The sequence below is a fragment of the Saccopteryx leptura genome, chromosome 13, assembly GCF_036850995.1.
Source record: "Saccopteryx leptura isolate mSacLep1 chromosome 13, mSacLep1_pri_phased_curated, whole genome shotgun sequence".
Taxonomy (NCBI): Eukaryota; Metazoa; Chordata; class Mammalia; order Chiroptera; family Emballonuridae; genus Saccopteryx; species Saccopteryx leptura.
This window is the reverse complement of record NC_089515.1, coordinates 26161111-26182296: the sequence shown is the minus strand read 5'-3', so window position 1 is coordinate 26182296 and position 21186 is coordinate 26161111. Positions and strand designations below refer to the sequence as shown.

Genomic DNA, 21186 nt, shown 5'->3' with positions numbered 1-21186 from the left:
TTGGACTGGGATGCCGAGGACCTAGGTTCGAGACCTCGAGGTCGCCAGCTTGAGCGCGGGCTCATCTGGCTTGAGCAAAATAAAAAATGCTCACCAGCTTAGACCCAAGGTCACTGGCTCAAGCAAGGGGTTACTCGGTCTGCTGAGGGCCTGCGGTCAAGGCACATATGAGAGGGCAATTGATGAACAACTAAGGTGTTGCAACAAAAAACTGATAATTGATGCTTCTCATCTCTCTCTGTTCCTGTGTGTCTGTCCCTGTCTATCCCTCTCTCTGACTCTCTCTCTGTCCCTGTAAAGAAAAAACAAAAACAAAAAAACACAGAACCTCATTAGTATTTTAGAGGAAAAGCTTTTAACTTACAGTAGTGCATTACAACTTAGAGAAGCCAATGATTCACACATCTACATAATCCTTACAGGTTCATACTCAAGCTTTCATGCCATATTTTTACTCACATACTAAAGATTTATTATTATGTCAAATTCATGATTTCTGAGCTTATCTAGTCCACCCCTCTCCACACACAGGTAGTTTTCAGTTTACCTGTGTCTGTCAGTGCTACCATCGTTTTTTTTAGTCATTCAAGTTGGAAATCTTGGTGTTATTTCTGACTCATCCTTTTTCTTTTCTTACAGGCACTCATTAAGTCCTGTTGCTCCTTTTGATGTATACTTGTCTTCTTCATGGTCCTTACTTGGATGATTACAATAGCCTCTTGGGTGGGATTTCTTTTCTTTAGTTTCTGTAGTTAGTCCAGTGCCCCTAAATAACTTTTTAGCTCAATGTTTCTGAATAAATGAGATCACTCCATGTCTGATTTTTTTAAGTGCCATTTTTATGTGGCACTGTTCTAGGTCATCAGAATTTCTAGTTTTGATTCCCATTTTACCACTTGCTAGGTACCCATCAAATTTTAGTAATTTATTTAACCTCTCTGGATCTTATTTACCTTATTAGATTGTTTTATATTTGAGTAAGATAATGAATTGTGAATGTTTTATCCAACATACATACCTTCCAGTCTATAAAGATCAGTCACAGTAAAGTAACCAATGTTACTTTATCAGTTTTCTCACTATTTCATAAACCAAAAATGCTTCCTTCTCTTTTATATGTAGCTCTCACTGAGCTTTAACCTTTAAGCACAATATTTATTGAGCATCTACTATGGTTAGATACAGGAAATTTTAAAAAAAAAGGTAGGATAGCCTGACCAGGCAGTGGCGCAGTGGATAGAGTGTCGGACCGGATGCAGAGGACCTAGGTTCGAAACCCCAAGGTCGCCGGCTTGAGTGCGGGCTCATCCTGCTTGAGCGTGGGATCATGGACATGATGACCCCATGGTCACTGACTTGAGCGAAAAGGTTGCTGGCTTGAAGCCCATGGTTGCTGGCTTGAGCAAGGGGTCATTCACTCTGCTGTAACCCCTAGTCAAGGCACATATGAGAAAGCAATCAATGAACAACTAAGGACATGCAGCGAAGAACTAATGCTTCTCATTTTCTCCCTTCCTGCCTGTCTGTTCCTATCTGTCCCTCTGTCTCTGTCACACACACAAAAAAGGTAGCATGTAACTCATATCTGAGGAGTATATTTTGGTAGAGGAGGCAAATACATATTTAATTATATACAGTTAGAAGTCCTGCGATAAAATTAAAGCCTCTGGCCTTGGCCGGGTAACTCAAATGGATAGAGTTCCTCCTAATATGCCAAATTTGCGGGGTTCCATCCCTGGTGAGAGCACATACAAGATTCAACCAATGAATGCATAAATAAGCAAAACAACAAAATCGGTATTTTTTTCTCTCTCTAAAATCAATCAATAAAAACGTGGCTTTGTAAAAAAATTAAAGCCTTTCTGAACTTTTCAAAAAGTTAAAATTTTTAACTACACATTTATAGCAATTATTGTCTTAACACAGTTTAGTACTTTTCCTTATAGTTACTATTTGTGTTTGTTAATATATCTTTCTTGAGAATAGGTCTTTGCAGTTGTTAATCTATGGATTTTTTTTTTTTTCTTTTCCCTGAAGCTGGAAACGGGGAGAGACAGTCAGACAGACTCCCGCATGCGCCCGACCGGGATCCACCCGGCACACCCACCAGGGGCAACGCTCTGCCCACCAGGGGGAGATGCTCTGCCCCTCTGGGGCGTCGCTCTGCTGCAACCAGAGCCACTCCAGCACCTGGGGCAGAGGCCAAGGAGCCATCCCCAGTGCCCGGGCCATCTTTGCTCCAATGGAGCCTTGGCTGCGGGAGGGGAAGAGACAGAGAGGAAGGAGGGGGGGGTGGAGAAGCAAATGGGCGCTTCGCCTATGTGCCCTGGCCGGGAATCGAACCCGGGTCTCCCGCACGCCAGGCTGACGCTCTACCGCTGAGCCAACCGGCCAGGGCCTAATCTATGGATTTTGAGAGACAAACACATAGGGGTCTTCTCCGATCACTTTGGGTTACTGTAACTTTTCTGATCTTGAGTTTATTCTCCTATTAAAGTGAAAATACTAATAACTTTTTGATAGGGTTGTAATGATGAAATGATATAATGTATTTAAAGAATCTAGCACAATATCTGGCAAATAATTTATGCCTGCTTAATTTTGGTTCTGTCCTGTGTTCATTTGGATAATTAACAATAAATTTGATTAATACAAGGGGATAGGGGGAGGTAGAAGAGGTTAAAGGCAATAAATGGTGACAGAAGGAGACTTGACTTTGGGTGGTGAACATACAATACAACATACAGATAATATATTATAGAATTGTACACCTGAAACCTATATAATTTTATTAACCTATGTAACACCAATAAATTTAATAAAAATAATTTTAAAAGAAAAATAAATAAATTTAATTGATCGGTAGATTTATTGATTTTATGGTCTACAGTTCATAATGGATCAAAACATTTTGAAATACAAGTGACATTCATGGAAGCCTACTCTTGGTAATGATGGCACAACATTTTTTTTTTGTACTTGAAGTTTTTAGATCCTTGATTTTAATGGTACCATTGATTATCCTGTATGACAGGTGGGAGTTTAATTTTTTGAGGTAAGTGAACTAAATTGAGATTCTTAAGAGGTAATCATTGAATTTGTATAGGTAAAGGCTGAATATGTTACAGGGCTATGGACTCTGTTCTCTTGACCTGAATCTTTTGGTTGATATAGTAGTGAGAAGGGAATTCTTCTATCCAAGGCTTAAGGATACATAAACTTTCAATGAAGCAATCTTTTTGGTTTTGATTATTATAGCTTCTATTACTCCTAGAAGTTGACCAACAGGGACCTGAGTTTAGGAGATTTTATCATACAGCTTTCATATAGTAAATGCTGAGGCCAGCCCTTTGCCTACAGGGCCATCTATCAGTGAAGAGGAACTGTGACTTCTCTCAAGGCAGCCAAGTAGGGGAAGGAGTCAAGGTTTTTAGTGTTTTCTGTGAAAATGAATTCATGCTGTTAAACCTGATGGGCACTAGCTACTATATTGAAGCACTGGAGGACCTTTGTTACAACATTTCAATCTCCTTTTCTTATTCTTTCAAGTAGTAGGAAACAAATGCCAGCATTTAAAAAAATGCTGTGTATGCTTTTTAAAAGCTGGTAAACTCACTCAATTGGGTGACAAACTTCAGTTGTAATATATTATTATGGTCTTCAACTTTCTTTGATTTTTGTAAAGGAGAGTTAATTGGGGTGATGTTAAGTAGGAAATAAGTTGAAGAAGCCAATATATGTTGTGTATGTCTGGATTTGTGTAGGATGGCAGTAACATGTAGGATCTAAACTTTCTGGTAGCTTCTGAGATTGCATAGGAGAAACATTTAAGGAATTCACAAGTTCTTTAGCAGTTAATAGAAGTTAAATATTTAAACATGAGAATATAGTTTCTGAATTGCAGCTTAGTTTAGAATCTGCTTTTTTTTTAATTAAAAAACTTTTTTTCAAGTTAATGAAGAAAACCATAGGAATTTCAATACCATTTGCAAGGAAAAACAAACTTTTGCAGTCTGAACTTTAAGTAGAAAACTGTGTGTGCTTTTTGGGTATTTTAAAGGAGATTATGTATTAAAATTTGAAGGACAGAAAAAGTTCTACATCTTTGTCAGAAGTTGACCAATCAGGGTGACCCTAAAATATAGGATGGGGCAAAAGTAAGTAACAGTTGTTAATATGGAAAATAATACAATAATTAATAATAATACAAAAAATACTGTTTTGCAAACTCACAACTGTAAACCTACTTTTGCCACACCCTGTACATAGAATAGTAACCAAAATGGCAATCATTTCCACTCTGTTACTTATTGTCCAAATTTCTTTTGATTTTTCTCTTCTGTAGAAAATGCTCCTAAGTGTGAAGATAGAAGTGAAAAAGAAGTAGAAGTTATAGCCTATTCCATTAATTTTGTAATTATATTTTTCCTCAATGTTTTTAAGTGGCATTTACCAGTATGGGTAAGATTGTTACAATACAAGCTAATTTGAAAATTGGTTATTAAGTTGAGCTATAATATATAAAATCTTATGGTAATGTGCAGATCTGACTATATTCAAGTGCTGTTTTCATACCCACACCAATTGTCTTGTAATAATCGGGAATGCATCCTCTGTGTGGTGTTTACAAGTTAATGCTATTTTAGAAATCACACCAGTATATCTAGTGGCTTTCCTGGGTGTATGTGGCTCATTATTGATTATAATTTTAATTTGAAATTTTAGTTTAAGTGGATGGGTAAGCCTTTTCAAGTTCTGAGTAGTTAGGAGTTTTGATGGAAGATAGGGATGGGTAAATAAGGAAGAATATTGGAATGAGTTACAATAAGAAAAGTCAGATGATAAGTAAGCAAGTGTATATTGCAAAAATAGCACAGAATCTAATATGAAGGAGACATTCAAAAGAGGAATGCCTTTAAAAACTTTTGAAGGAACATTCACAAATACAAGTAAATATGCATATTTTAATAAAAAAGAGATCATGCAGGTGGCTTCAATATGGCTGAAAGTGTTTGAGGCATCTTCCTCTTGAGAAGAAAATGGAGGCAAGTGACAAGCTGTGCTTCAGTGCCTACTCCATTTTCTTCCATTATTTTCTTTTTCCTCTTCTGTATTTTGATTCTCCCTTTTTGTATACTCTTTTTCATCTTTCACTTTTCTCAAATTCAGTCCCTCCCTCAGAATGAGACTTTGTCTATCCAGCACACACAGAAGCAGTTGTTAATAATGTGTACATTGTCTCTCATTAACAGAGTTTCTTTTATATTAAGGATATAAATATAAAAAATTTGCAGTTGATAGTGTCATTTGAATATAAAGGATTTTTGTCTCTTTTGTTCATCCCTAGTGCCTAGAACAGTATCTAGTACAAGGAAGATGCTCAGTACTTGTTAAATAAATGACTGAAACATTACTTAGAAATATTTAATCTCTTACTTGCAAAAATTATTTTAACAAAGGACTAGATGCTTCCAAATCAAAGGTATGGTGTAAGATATTTGGGAAAAAAAATACATCAGGTTAGTTAATTAGCTAAAGTGCTAGGCCAATTGGAAGGACAGAAAAGGTGAATTAATGTAGGCAGTGAGAAAAGGTCAGATTAATCGAGTACTTGGATCTCATACAACAGATACAGGAAGCCATTATGAATTATTGACGAGTATGACATGATAACAAAATGAACACAGTTTTTCTATTTAGCTGCTGTTTATACAATGGATCATAGTTTGAGGTGAAGAAACAGTGAACAGTTAGGAGATTGTTGTAGAAATTCAAAGCTGTTTAGCTATTTTGGTTGATAATGTTATCCAGTGATATCTTTAGCAGATACCTTCTTTGAAGTCTAATGTCTCCACTTTAGGACCTAGGGATGGATGGAGTCAAGAAGAATAGTTCTGCACCAGGAAGGAATAGGCCAGGATTCTATCAACAGTTCCTACTTCTCTGCTTTGTAAATTCATGATCATGGATAAATACTCAATTTCCTGGGCATCAATCACCTTAACTATAAAATGAAGAAATAGTGATCTGAAAGCAGGGGTCAAGACTAGATTGTTTTTTCGTGTCCTTACTCTTCTTATATCAGTTAGAGATAGTGTGAACAATGAATACTTTATTTTGTTTCCTAATATTCTTATAACTAGAGTATTTTAAGAAGGAAAAAAGCCTCATAATGATATATAATGTTTCCCAACTTATTAAGTTTAATGTTATGTACATTGCTTTTTTTTTTCTTTTACAGAGACAGAGAGTCAGCGAGAGGGATAGACAGGGACAGACAGACAGGAACCGAGAGATAAGAAGCATCAATCATGAGTTTTTCATTTCACATTGCAACACCTTAATTGTTCATTGATTGCTTTCTCATACGTGCCTTTGACCGCGGGCCTTCAGCAGACTGAGTAACCCCTTGCTCGAGCCAGCGACCTTGGGCTCAAGCTGGTGAGCTTTTTGCTCAAACCAGATGAGCCCTCATTCAAGCTGGCGACCTAGGGGTCTTGAACCTGGGTCTTCCGCATCCCAGTCCGAGGCTCTGTCCACTGCACCACTGCCCGGTCAGGTGACTGCTATATTTTAAAATATATATTCCTGTATTTATCTGTGCTATTATTGGGTATTTAGGTTTTTTTAGTATTATTAAATTGTAATAGTACCCAAGTTGATGGACAAAACTTCAGCCTGGGATAGAGAAACTTGAAGAATATAAAACTTCTTCTAAAAGATAAAGTGTTTTATAAAACTATAGGTGCAATAACACTAACATTGTTTAGTTAATATTATTAGAAATAATAATTTCTACCTTGTTTTGCTACTGAATACACTATATGTCTATTTACATTCACACATACTTTTTTGCTAGGGTTTTATTACCAGCAGCATTTGGAGACCTCTTTTTCTTTTTCTTTCCCTGTTTCTCCTTCATTCTTTGTTGCTGTTTCCCCTTCTGTTTGGGTTGTTTCTTGCTACCCTCCCCACTCCTTTAATCCATCTGGAAAGATGAAGAGGCAGCTGCTATGGTAACTACATTTTGGTTAATGAATAGCAGACTAACAAGATACATAAAACATATGCAAACTGTACAGTTAGTTGCTGTCAAAGCTGTAGGGGTATAATACTTTTCCTTCTCCCCACCTTCTAAAAAAATGTTGTTTCCTGTGATATTTTGTTTTATAATTTACCATTCCTAATATTGAAGTGCTAACATGAACTATTTATTTATCTGCTTAGTCTGCACAATATTTTACCCTCTGGTGAATTTATGGGAGATGAGTTGAGATGCATAGAGGAAAATAATTAATTGGGTTAAGAAGTAGATTTTGTTTAGACTCATACATAGAAAAACAGGGACAAATTTTTTTACCTCTTGCTTTTTGGCCATTAGTGTCCTTTTTCAGCCTCTCTCTGGGGTTATAACTAATAAATAATACGTTTCTTAAAGATGTTTCTATCATAAAGGGCAGCTACAACTGGAATATTGCGTTCAGCCAAGCCTTGAAAATTTCTATAACCTGTACCATCCTGTCTCATGCTGTCCCATCTCATAGTTGTCCTCTCTCTGCAGTGCTCTATGCCCAGGTCTCTGTGGCTGGGCTGCTCCAGCCTGGCGGACAGCATGCCTTCGCTGCGATGCCTGTATAACCCAGGGACTGGCGCACTCACAGCTTTCCAGGTACTATCTCTGTCTCTGTGGGTTATTTGTGGGCTTTAGTGCGTGTGTCTAATTCATGAGTGTGTCCCTCTTCCTTTCCATGCTTTCTTTACTTAAGTGTTTTACTTCTCTCCTCCATATTGTCTGTACTTCACGTCACTCAGTACTCCTTTATTGATTAATTTCTAATGTAGATCCAGACTGATCACTCTTAAAACAATTTTGATATCATGACTGACTTGCCAAAATTGAGATAGCACAACTTGACTACTGGTTTTCATATCTAGTAGAAGTATGATAGTGAATTTTAAAGTAATCTCACAAATAGCATTCAATATGTAATGTTTGCTCTGGACCTACATAAAGACAGTTAATGTGTTTAATCACTTACAGCCAGTTGTTTGAATTGCTCTTTTTGTTTTTCTGATGATTACTAAAAAATGTAAAGTGCTCTGACAGAGTGTCTCCTGGTTTCTATACACCATATATATATATATATATATATATATATATATATATATATACACATACACACACACACACACACACACACACATACATACATGCATATAAGTAAGAACTGTGTTTTCATGATGATTAACAGGTGTAGTTTCAAAGTAGAAAAGCCTTTTAATCTTTGAGTACAGTCAAACTGGTCTTGCATGGATCGACAGATTCTAGTTCTCTTTAGTCTTTCTTAGAGGCCATTTGGACAGTTCCAGGATGTGAGGGGAAACTATAGAGAAAGAGAATGGGAAAATATGTAGAGGAAAATGTAAGAAAGAGCTTGATGCCCCATTGTTTACAGATTACTATACTTCGTGATTTTTTGTGTGTGTGAAAGTATTATCTGTCCACCTCTGGTATTTGGAACTTTTGTTTAGCAAAGTACGAACTTGATAGTAACACAACACATTAGGCTTTTTAAAACCTATATAGCTTTATTTTATTTAGAAGAATTGTAAAAACAAGCTGAAAGTAAGCATCAGACTGCTTATGACTAAGTCTTACAATGGTTAACCTTCTGAGTAGTACAAATGTTCATGTACATCCTCGTGCCTCTTAACCATCTAGAGCAGTGGTAGTCAACCTGGTCCCTACCCCCCACTAGTGGACGTTCCAGCTTTCATGGTGGGCGGTAGCGGAGCAACCAAAGTATAAATAAAAAGATAGATTTAACTATAGTAAGTTGTTTTATAAAGAATTATTCTGCCAAACTTAGCGAAAATCTGACATAAAGTACTTGGTAAGTAATTATTATTATATGCTTTAACTTGCTGTAACTCTGCTTTATAAATTTTATAAATTAAAGTTACTTCCCTACTTTATAAATCACCATTACTGTGGAACCAGTGGGCGGTTAGAAAATTTTACTACTAACAGATACAAAAGTGGGCGGTAGGTAAAAAAAGGTTGACTACCCCTGATCTAGAATATAAGATAACAAAAAATTTTGTTTTAAAAATGTGTAAGGCAACATTTAAAAAAGGCAAATGTATGTTTTTCTTGTTTCCATAAGTTGGTTATCAAACAAACATGATTTTAAGTTAATAAAACTGGAACTGGAACTAATTTTATTTTTTGAAAGAAAAACTCAACTCGTGAGGGTCAGCGAGCATAAAAAAACTCACTACTCAAAGTGTTTAAAGAGGGTAACTTAAGTATTCAAGAATTCCATGTTCCTAAGCATTTTAACAGTTGCTAGTCTTTAATGAAACTATTTTTGTAATGATAATGCTGGATATTTCTATTTGTCCTTTGCAAAATATATCAAAACTCGTTTTTCTTGTCTTATGAGTTACAATATGCATAGGCTTTAAAATTTTTTAAATCAGGGCTTACATACTGTCTGTCATTAGTGGTATGATCTTGAACAGGTTATTTAATCCTCATGTTCCTCATCTGTAAATGGAGACTGTAGTAAGGACATGTAGTAAATGGTTGCTGTTTTTATCATCTTCATCTTACATCATCATTAGCATTATTGCTATTATTGTTAGAGAATATTGATATCCTGAGAATATCAATTGGTTTGAAATATCTTATATTTTGTTTACTGTGTACTGTATTGATAAAGTTTTTGCTCTCAAGGAACTCATAGTTTAGCTTATTGATTTTTAACTTTTTTTTGCAATGAGTTTAACCAAACTGCATAATATGAGAATAATACCTACAAGACTGCCCTCATTTGAGACACCAGTTGCAAGTTTAGTAGATTCCCACGACCACCCTCAGGTTTGATAATTCACCAGAAAAAACTCACTAAAAGTTACTAGATTCAAGTTTTATTATAGGAAGTGGTCACAGGTTAAAATTAGCCAAAAGAAGACACACCAGGCAGAATCTGGAAAGGTTCAAATGTAGAACTTTCTGTAATCCTCTCCCCATTGCAGTGGATATATCCTATGCAGTCACTTTTGGGCTACAGTATGTGACAGTACATACGATATTGCCAACAGGGATATCACCCAAGCCTTTGGTGTCCAGGGCTTTATTGGGACTCAATTACAAACTGCCATACTGTCCTTTAGTCTCTAGCCCCTCCTGTCGGTTGGTTTCACTATTGCTTTTAGTCTTCATTTCCTCTCAGGATTGGAACTGCGAAAGTGTGACACAAATCTTCCATCGTGAATGACATTTATCCAGTGGCCAAAGGCCTCCGGCAAACAAAATCACTCCTGTTGCCCTGGCTGGATGGCTCGCTTGGCTAGAGCATTGTCTTGCAATGCAGAGGTGGCTGGTTCGGTCCTTGGCTGGGGCACATACAGAAACAGATTGATGCATCTGTCTCCCCCTTACCCCCCTTCCTCTCTCTGGATTCAATAAAAATAAAAGATTAAAAAAATAGAAAAAAAAAAAAAGGCAACAGAGAACATTTAAAAAAAAATCACTCCTGTTAGGTAAGAAGTTTTAGGGGCCTAGATACCTACCATCTCACAGTAACCAAGGTCAAAGGGTCAGAACTCTGGATAAGGTCAATTTTTTACTATACATAGCTTATGGTCTCCTTTGAGGATCGGATGAGAACTATTGATCTTGGAAAAATACTACAACACATAGGCAAAATTTTATTTAATAGTCTTATGTATAGGATTGTAATATTTGCATTTTACTACAAGAGAGCTATTAACTTACATAATCCCAAAAGTATAATTTCCCAAACTCATAAATCTGTGAAGGAAATGTTCAGGGAGCCATCAGAACATATGTATAAAAGAGGAACCTGGTCTAACCTGAAGGTGGGAGTAAGGAAGATCAGGTAATCAATGTTTGAGTATGGATTAATTAGGCAAAAGGAGAAGAGGGGAGCATTTCAGACCTAAGGAAGAGGCAGTGCAAAGGCCCTGTGGATGGTGGAGACTGGTACATTTAAGGACTCCTGAAAAAAGACTGTTGTATCAGAGAATGAAGAATCTTGATCATGCAGGATTAGTCTTGATGCTAAGAACAATAGTGAACTGTTGAAAGGATTTAAACACAAGTTTGACCTATTATATAAGCATTTAGATGCATTACTCTTGTTATATAGTAGGCTAATTTCAGTAATTGAAGAGAGAGATGGTGGCAGTTTTGCTTGGTCTCAGGATTCCTTTTCATTCTTAAAATTATTTAAAATTATTGTGGATCTCAAAGTGCTTTTGTTTATGTTGGTTATATATCGTATATATTGATATTTACTGTATTCAGAATTACAACTGAGAAAAAAATGAAATATTAATTTATTTAAAATAGCTTTAATAAACCCATTACATGTTCATGCAAATAAAATATTTTTATGAAAAATAACTTTTTTAAAACAAATTAAGACTGACATTGTGTTACATTAAAATTTTTTTTTAATGTCTGGATTAATAAAAGACAGTTGAGTTCTCATTTCTGCTTCTGCATTCAGTCTGTTGTAATGTGGTATTTTGGTTGAAATATATGAAGAATATCCAGCCTCACACAGATAAATAGTTTGAAAAGGTATTTTAATACCCTTTTCAGGTAGTTGTAATTGCTAAAAGATTAGTTACAGTATAAAATCTGAAATCGTCTCACTGAACTTATTGTGCTTTGTTATATTAAAAGCACTGTTCTCAATCTTCTCAACAAATTGTGCTAGAACAATTGGTCATCCAAATGCAAAATAATGACTCTTGACTGTTATACTCCACCATAAACAAAAATTATCTCAAACTGGATCACAGACCTAAATCTGAGTTAAAATTATAAAACTAATAGAGGGAAATGTGGCTTTGGGTCAGGCAAAAGGTTTATTCAATAAAACACAAAAAACATAAACCTTAAAGAAATCAATGATAAGCCTGACCTGTGGTGGTGCAGTGGATATATCCTCAACCTGGAATGCAGAGGTTGCCAGTTCAAAACCCTGGGCTTCCCTGGTCAAGGCGTGTACAACAAAAAACCCAATGAATTACTTAAGTGAACCAACTCCACCCTCTCTTCTCTTTGTAAAATCAATAAAATAAACTCTAAAAAAAAAAAGATCAATAAGTTGGACTTACCATAGTTTAAAAACTTCCGCTTTTCAAAAGACACTGTTTTAGAAAATAGACAGGTAAGGCACTGACTAGGAGAAAACATTTGTAAAATACATTTCTGTTAAAAGACTTTTTATTCAGAATATGATCTATAAAGAACTCTTAAAGCACAATAATAAGATAAACTACCCAATAAAATAATGGGCAGTTAATGGGCAAATACTTTGAATGGGTACATTACTAAAAAAGATATACAAATGGAAAATCAGCATATGAAAAGAGGCTCATCATTTTTATTCATCAGGGAAATGCGTTAAAATCCCAGTGAGATACTACTACATTGCCACCCAATGCCTCTTTTCACCCTGGGATGGGGATTCAATAGACCCTAGGGTAGTACATTAATACATCCCAGCTTAATCGTGAGAAATGTTATGCTAGAAAAATGTGTTGAAAGCAGAGATCTTACACTTATCTATTGACCTACACAGTACTCTGTAGAGTACTTTTTAGTAGTTGGGGCTCAATAAATGCTGATGCTTTGAACTATTAGATAAGTAGTAAAGATAATCTTATAGATAAAAAATTGTCCAAGTTAAATCATCTGACTTGGAACCAAGATACCAAGAAAAAGACAAATTTTCATTTCGCCTAAAGCAATCTTGGGATTCTGAACAAATTTACCATCACTGTCAGGATTGTCTCTATTTGGTCTTAATTAAAAATAAATGTTTATTTTTAAAAACTTGTTGAAAAAATTAAGAATAGAACTACCGTATGATCCAGCAATCTCTCTACTGAGTATCCACCCAAAAAACTTGAAAACATTGGTACATAGACACATGCACCCCCATGTTCATTGCAGCGTTATTCATAGTGTCCAAGACGTGGAAACAACCAAAGTGTCCTTTGATAGATGATTGGATAAAGAAGATGTGGTACATATATACAATGGAATACTACTCAGCCATAAGAAATGATGACATATTGCCATTTATGACAACATGGATGGACCTTGAGAACATTATACTGAGTGAAATAAGTAAATCAGAAAAAGCAAAGAACTATATGATTTCACACATAGGTGGGATATAAAACTGAGACTCATGGACTAGAAACAAGTGAAGTGGTCACCAGGGAGAGGAGGGGGAAGGGAGTAAAGAGAGGCAAATATACAGTGATGGAAAATGATGTGACTTTGGGGTGATGGGTACACAACACAATCAAGAGTTCAAATGCTATAGAGATGTTTACCTAAAACCTATGTACTCTTATTGATCATTGTCACCCTGTTAAATTTAATTTTCTAAATAAATAAAATTAAAACAACTTGTTGAGTCCCCTTATAAGTTACTATTTCTAGAGTATTTTAAAGAAAGTTTGATTTAGAGATTTTACTGGAAATTCAGGACTAAATTTGGGTGTATGGTCCTTGAATTATATTGCAGGAGTGAAATTGTGTGGTATTGGCAGAAAAGGTATATACTTAAGAAACACCTTAGAAAAGAAGCCAGTATATGGTACAATGGTAAGAGCATGGGCCCTGGCACCAGACTGCTTTAGATCTGAGCTTGGCTCCATTTAGGTATGACCTTGGGAAAGTACTTGACCTCTCTGTACTTCAGTTTTCTTATTAGTTGTCCCAGTAGAGCCCAAGCTCTATGTCGATCAGGTGTCCCTGATTTGACTTCCCAGCGCAATGGGATACTCCTGCTTATTAGCAGGGCTGGCAGCCTCTTCGAGACTACTCTTGAGGCGGCTATGAGGATGCTATTGTTAAATGCCACCGGAGGAAAGACATGACTGACACACAAATTAGTTGCAATAATCACACAGGCAATTTATTACTCACAAATTCTTTTGGCATGTCTGGGAACAGCTAAGAGGGCCCCGTCCGCGTGCTCCTCTCGGCTGGCTTTGGTCAGAGCTCAGAGCGGTGTGGAGACAGTCCACATTAACGTTGGAGTCTGGGCGACTACTGCAGCAGGGGGCCCATCAGCTTTAGTACCGTTTCTGGCCAACGCCTTCTAACAGTGTCAATTTACAGGATTATTATCTCAAACCACCTTTTTGGGAGTTCCTCACAGGGAACCCCCTTTATGTCAATCTACTGAAATGTTTACATTAAACCACTTTTTAAGATGTTTTTATTTTCATTAATTTACAAAGTTAATGTAAATAACACCAAGCCACTTCTTATTTATGTATAACTTCACACACATACTAACTGGGCTCTGCTTGTAAGTCAGAGTCTGTTTGTTACATTACAGAGTTATGGCACTAAGCCACTATATTAATTCCTATGCAAATGGTATAATTTTACTTAATTTTAATAATTATTTTTAATCTTTTAATTACTTTTATATATTGTACATATTTTTATATATTTAATTACTATAACCTTATATTACTACAACATTAGTAAAATGGGAATGATAACAGGATCGCTTAATAGAGTTGTTAGGATGAAATTAGTTGATTTATATTAACTCCTTAGAACAGCACCTAGCAGATTATTAAGTTTTATATTGTCAGAAAAATGTACAGAAGACCAAGTTTGGAAGCTTTTAGCAAATACTGTTTTTCACCTTGGTATAAAACAGTATCCTAGTTAATAAAATCTTGTGTTTTCAACCTTACAGCTCAGTTCTATATCATAGGGAATCCTACTTTTTTTTTAGAAAAAAAATTTTTAAAGATTTTATTTATTCATTTGAGAGAGGAGAGAGAAACACACACACACACACACACACACACACACACACACGGGAGGAGGAGCAGGAAGCATCAGCTTCCATATGTGCCTTGACCAGGTAAGCCCAGGGTTTTGAACTGGCAACCTCAGCTTTCCAGGTTGACGCTTTATCCACTGCACCACCACAGGTCAGACCGGGAATCCTACTCTTAGTTCAGGAATTGATGAAAAATTTTGCTTCATACTTATACTTCATATAAGTATGAAGTTTATTTTTCTTATCTTTAGAGAAGTCCATTATGTCTGTGTAGCAAAATTGAAGAAATGGGCTTGTATGATACTTTTATTCCATTATTTCAAAATGTGTTCTTTGTTAGTTTCAGTGTGCTCAGGTGCTCAATATTGCTGGTTACAGGATTTAAATCTAGTCTTTCCAGTTCCCACTAGTAGAATTATAATAATCTTAGTACACATTTGCATCTTTCTGGTTTGGGTTTCATTTTATTATTTGGGTTTTTGTTTATGTAGAATTGTTATGCAATGAAGTACACAGATCCTAAGTGTACTCTGGGTGAGTTTGACAAATGTATATATTTGTGTAACCTCATTCTCAAGATATAGAACATTTCCATAATCTGAGAAAGTTCCCTTTGTACTCCCATCCAATGGCTACCCACTCCCCGTATGTAGTTATTGTTTTGATTTGTCAGAAAAGATTAGTTTTGCCTGTTCTTGAACTTCATGTAAATGTACTCATAGTATACATTCTTTTGTGTCTATAATCTTTTGCTCAATATATTGGTTTTGGGATTTATCCATTTTGTAGTGTTTATCAGTAAGTCCTTTTAATTGCTGAATATCTCCCATTGTATTAATTTATCACAATCTGCCCAGAGGTGGCACAGTGGATAGTGTGTTGACCTGGGATGCTGAGGTCCTAGGTTTAAAACCTCTAGGTTGCGGGCTTGAGTGCAGGCTTACCAGCTTGAACATTAGATCATCGACCACAGATTGCTGACTTGAGCTCAAGGTTGCTGGCTTGAGCAAGAGGTCACTGGCTTGACTGGAGCCCCATATCCCCCCGTCAAGGCATGTATGAGAAGCAATCAATGAACAACTAAAGTGACACAACTACAAGTTGATGCTTCTCATCTCTCTTCCTCTGTCTCTCTCAATGGAAAAATATATATATAACAATTTTTTTGTAGATTTTATTCATTTTTAGAAAGAGAGAGAGAGAAGTGGGGGGAAAGCAGGAAACATCAACTCCCATATGTGTCTTGACCAGGCAAGACCAGGGTTTTGAACCAGCGACCTCAACGTTCCAGGTCAAAGCTTTATCCTCTGTGCCACCACAGGTCAGGCTGCAATTTGTTTTTCTGTTCATCTATTGATAGATATTTAGGTTGCTTCCATTTTTATGTCTACTATGAAAAAAAGCTACTTTATACAGTTTGTACAAGATTTTTCGTGGACATGCGTTTTTATTTCTCTTGGGTAAATACCTAAGAGTGGAATTGTTGGGTCATAGTGTAAGTGTATTTTTAACTTTAAGAGAGACAATCAAGTAATTCTTCAAAGTAAATGCCCCAGTAGGAATACTCATTTTTACTAATATTTTTAAGGAAGTGACTTAGTAATAGCTTCATGGCATTTTCTCCCTCGATAGTGCATTCCTTTAGTAAGTTTGAAGCATCTTATGAAGTCAAAATTCTGTGACAATAGAAAAGGAAGAGCCTTGGAGTTGCTGATTTTATTAGATTGTTCTCAGTAACTCAGATGAAAATGGCAACATTGTAACAGTTTAACTGATTGTTGATGTTCCAAAGCATACATTTTAAACTAGTGACAGAAGATACTGAAAAAATACTGTTCAAATAGATTCTGTGAGGGCATGTTTACTGGTACATATTTTCATTTTCATCTTTCCATTGGTTTGTCCCAGAAAGTATATGGGTGATGAAAGGGATTTCTGTTGATTAGCAGATATACTGCTCACAAAAATTAGGGGATATTTCAAAATGAATATGAAGCTATTAAAAAAAAGAAGCATTTTTGGCCCTGGCCGGTTGGCTCAGTGGTAGAGCGTCTGCCTGGCGTGTGGAAGTCCCGGGTTCGATTCCTGGCCAGGGCACACAGGAGAGGCGCCCATCTGCTTCTCCACCCCCCCTCCTTCCTCTCTCTCTCTTCTCCTCCCGCAGCTGAGGCTCCATTGGAGCAAAAAGATGGCCTGGGCGCTGGGGATGGCTCCTTGGCCTCTGCCCCAGGCGCTAGAGTGGCTCTGGTCGCGACAGAGCGTCGCCCCGGTTGGGCAGAGAATCGCCCCCTGATGGCCATGGTGGGCATGCTGGGTGGATTCCGGTCGGGCGCATGCGGGAGTCTGTCTGACTGCCTCCCCGTTTCCAGCTTCAGAAAAATACAAAAAAAAAAAAAAAAAAAGAAGAAGCATTTGATTTTTTTTAATAATTTTGATGCCTGTATCTCTTTTTTTATTTTATTTATTCATTTTAGAGAGGAGAGGGAGGGAAGGAGAGACAGAGAGAGAGAGAGGACAGACAGAGAGAGAGAAGTGGGGAGGAGCTAGAAGCATCAACTCCCATATGTGCCTTGACCAGGCAAGCCCAGGGTTTCGAACCTGCAACCTCAGCATTTCTAGGTCGATGCTTTATCCACAGCACCACCACAGGTCAGGCCCGCATTTGATTTTTTTTTTAAAACAAGAACATCAGAAAAGCAAACAACAAGTCAAAAAAGTTGTTTGATTATGCAAATGAGATGCAAAACCAACTTTTACTTCATTGGTGAAAATGCACTGTACAAAGGCTGAAAGTACTGGAGTATCTGCATGTTCCCTGTCCCCTAATTTTTGTGAGCAGTGTGTGTGTGTGTGTGTATGTATTTATGTTTTAAGATTTTATTTATTGATTTTACAGAGGGAGGGGAGTGGAGCAAGAAGTATCAACTCATGGTTGCTTCACTTTAGTTGTCCATTGGTTGCTTGTGGTATGTGCCTTGACTACGTAAGCTCAGGGTTTCCAACCAGAGACCTCAACATTCCGGGTCGATGGTCTATCCACTGTGCCACCACAGGCCAGGCAACAGATTTATTTTGTGGGATCATTTGCTCATCCTTAACAAATGGTGATCTTATAATACATAATATTAAATGACAATGATCAGTAGAGAGAAAGTGCTTAAAAATAGCTGAGTAATTAAGATCCTTTAATTCAGGCATTGAAAGAAATTATAACAATAAGAATATAAGTAGATTTATATGACCTTACTATATTTTATGTGTCAAGTATAGCTACTACTTTTAGGGAAATCTTGAACCAAATGAACCATGTAATATTTTAATATTAGTCACAATCCCTTGTCAAAGGTTGAAGTTGTTGAAGATAGACAGGAGACCATATAGTTTATTGTTCAAGAATATTTAGAAGTCTACTAAATCTTACCATCTACTAAGTAAAATGTTAAAATGGAGCAGTACTAGGAAAATTAAGCATTATTTAGAATATGTATATGTATGTAAGGACATGAGTTCACTTTATATTTGAGGTTTTAGGGGAATATGGATTATCACATTGAATATAAATTAACATTCAAATCTTATTACAAAACAATACCATAAAGAAAATTATCCCATGACAAAAACACCTAACAAGCCCTAGCTGATGAGCTCCCCTATTGTATATAAATAATCACAGTACAGCACAGTTTCTTTGTAATGAAAAATTGTTCTTTTTTGTATAAATGTTGACATTTGACCTATATTTATCCCACCTATAACCCTTACATTAGGAGTTTGAATATAGTGACAAAATGTTTTTGTTTTGTGAAAAAAAAACCCACATTTTCTCCTGCTTATAAAACTAAATGTTTGTTATAAACAGTGTAAATTATTTGGTAAATATAAATAAAAATGTATCACCTATAATACTTTTACTTTAAGGTAATTATCAGTGTGTTAGTTTCCTTCAATCTTGAATTATTTATCCACCCATGCAAGCATGCACACACAGAGACATATCCAAATAAACACAGTTTTGTTTTCAAATATTTTTATTTTTACCATTCTCTTTTAAAAGACAAAAATTAAACATTTAATATTATTGTGGGAAATACACAGAAGTACAAAGAAGAAAGGAAGTATTTTATTTTATTTATTTATTTATTTTTTTTGGGTGCATTTTTCTGAAGCTGCAAACAGGGAGAGACAGTCAGACAGACTCCCGCATGCGCCGGAACGGGATCCACCCGGCACGCCCACCAGGGGGCAACGCTCTGCCCACCAGGGGGCGATGCTCTGCCCATTCGGGGCGTCGCCATGTTGCGACCAGAGCCACTCTAGCGCCTGAGGCAGAGGCCACAGAGCCATCCCCAGCGCCCGGGCCATCTTTGCTCCAATGGAGCCTTGGCTGCGGGAGGGGAAGAGAGAGACAGAGAGGAAGGCGCGGCGGAGGGGTGGAGAAGCAAATGGGCGCTTCTCCTGTATGCCCTGGTCGGGAATCGAACCCGGGTCCTCCGCACGCTAGGCCGACGCTCTACCGCTGAGCCAACCGGCCAGGGCTCAGAAAGGAAGTATTTTAAATGTCTTTCCAGAATTACCATTTTATTGGTATTAATACTTTCTGAATTTAAACTACAGCAGTCCCCCTTTATCTTTGTGCATGTGTGTGTGTGTGTGTGTGAGAGAGAGAGAGAGAGAGAGAGAGAGAGGGAGAGAGATGAGAAGCATCAACTTGTAGTTGCGTCACTTCACTCGTTCATTGATGGCTTCTCATTCGTGCCTTTACCAGGACCTAAGCCAAGCCAGTGACCTCTTGCGCAAGCCAATGACCTTGGGCTCAAGCCAGCAAGCATGGGCTCGTGTTAATGATCCCACACTCAAGTTAGTGACCCTGTGCTCAAGCCAGATGAGCCCGTGCTCAAACTGGTGACCTCAGGGTTTTGAACGTGGGATCGCAGCATCCCAGGGTGACACTCTATCCAGTGCACCACCACCGGTCAGGCCTATTTGGCTAATTCTTAATCTCCACGATTCAGATTTAGTTGTTTTACCTCTAGAATAAAAGCCCTCTCTGATCTTTGCCCCCTCCTTCTTAACCTAGTCAGAGCATCTGTACCTGGGGCGTGCAATAAGTGTCTTTGTAATAGCACTGATAGCTATTGTAATGGTCCCTTTAGCAGACTGTGCATTCATTGAGAATAGGACTGTATTTTTGTCATTTTATATTTCCAGTGTCAAATGTAGTGCTTGATACAGAGCATGTGCTTGATGAATTTTTGAATAATGAATAAATGAATTAATGAATAGACATATAATTTGAAGAAAACCATCAAATAATGTATATGGGGTGGGGGGAGAGAAAACATTGGATTGTCGGTGCACATGTGTTCTGTATTCAGAAGTCATACTTAATTACTCCAAAATCCACATATTTACATGGAGAAAAGGAAAACACGCTGAGTCTGAATTACAGGCAGTCCTCAAATTTTATATATTTGGCTTACATGCAACTCACACAATGATGATCCCCTGTGAATTGGATTTTGTATACAGAATTTGGACTCTTGTTGAGGAACAAATGCACTTTTCAAGCTATTAAATAGTAGCACTGCAAGCCAGCTAACAGTTCAGTTTCAATATCACCATCTTTATTTCACAGCAGTATATGTTTGTGCAATTATTTGACATTTATTGCATTTTACTCTTATCCTATAAAAATAGACACTTAGATAAAATAATGGTAGTAGTGATAAACAACAGTCTAGAGCAGTGGTAGTCAACCTGGTCCCTACCGCCCACTAGTGGGTGTTCCAGCTTTCAAGGTGGGCGGTAGCGGAGCAACCAAAGTATAAATAAAAAGATAGATTTAACTAAAGTTGTTTTATAAAGATTTATTCTGCCAAACAGCGAAAATCTGACATACAGTATTTGGTAAGTAATTATTATTATATGCTTTAACTTGCTGTAACTCTGCTTTATAAATTTTATAAAGTAAAGTTACTTCCCTACTTTATAAATCACCATTATTGTGGAACCAGTGGGCGGTTAGAAAATTTTACTACTAACAGAGATACAAAAGTGGGCGGTAGTTATAAAAAGGTTGACTACCCCTGGTCTAGAGAGAAGATGGAAATCATTAGGCACACTGAAAGTGACCCTTTAGTGTTGATTAGGTACAAAATTAAAGTACATTTGCAACATGTTGGAAATATATTGATATTATTGAAGATTGCTGCCCTGGCCGGTTGGCTCAGTGGTAGAGCGTCGGCCTAGCGTGCGGAGGACCCGGGTTCGATTCCCGGCCAGGGCACACAGGAGAAGCGCCCATTTGCTTCTCCACCCTTCC

General features: G+C 37.0%; 1 protein-coding gene across 5 annotated transcripts in view; it reads left to right on the top strand.

Moving 5' to 3' along the window:
- BTRC (beta-transducin repeat containing E3 ubiquitin protein ligase) overlaps positions 1-21186 on the top strand; it is a 213284-nt gene that overhangs the window by 64915 nt on the left and 127183 nt on the right. For 3 of the 5 annotated variants that reach the window (XM_066355949.1, XM_066355947.1, XM_066355948.1), the window contains exon 2: positions 7562-7669. The exons of the other annotated variants lie outside the window; for them this stretch is intronic. In XM_066355949.1, the coding sequence (XP_066212046.1) occupies positions 7562-7669 (108 nt within the window). The remainder of the gene's footprint in view (positions 1-7561; positions 7670-21186) is intronic. 5 annotated transcript variants of the gene reach the window in all.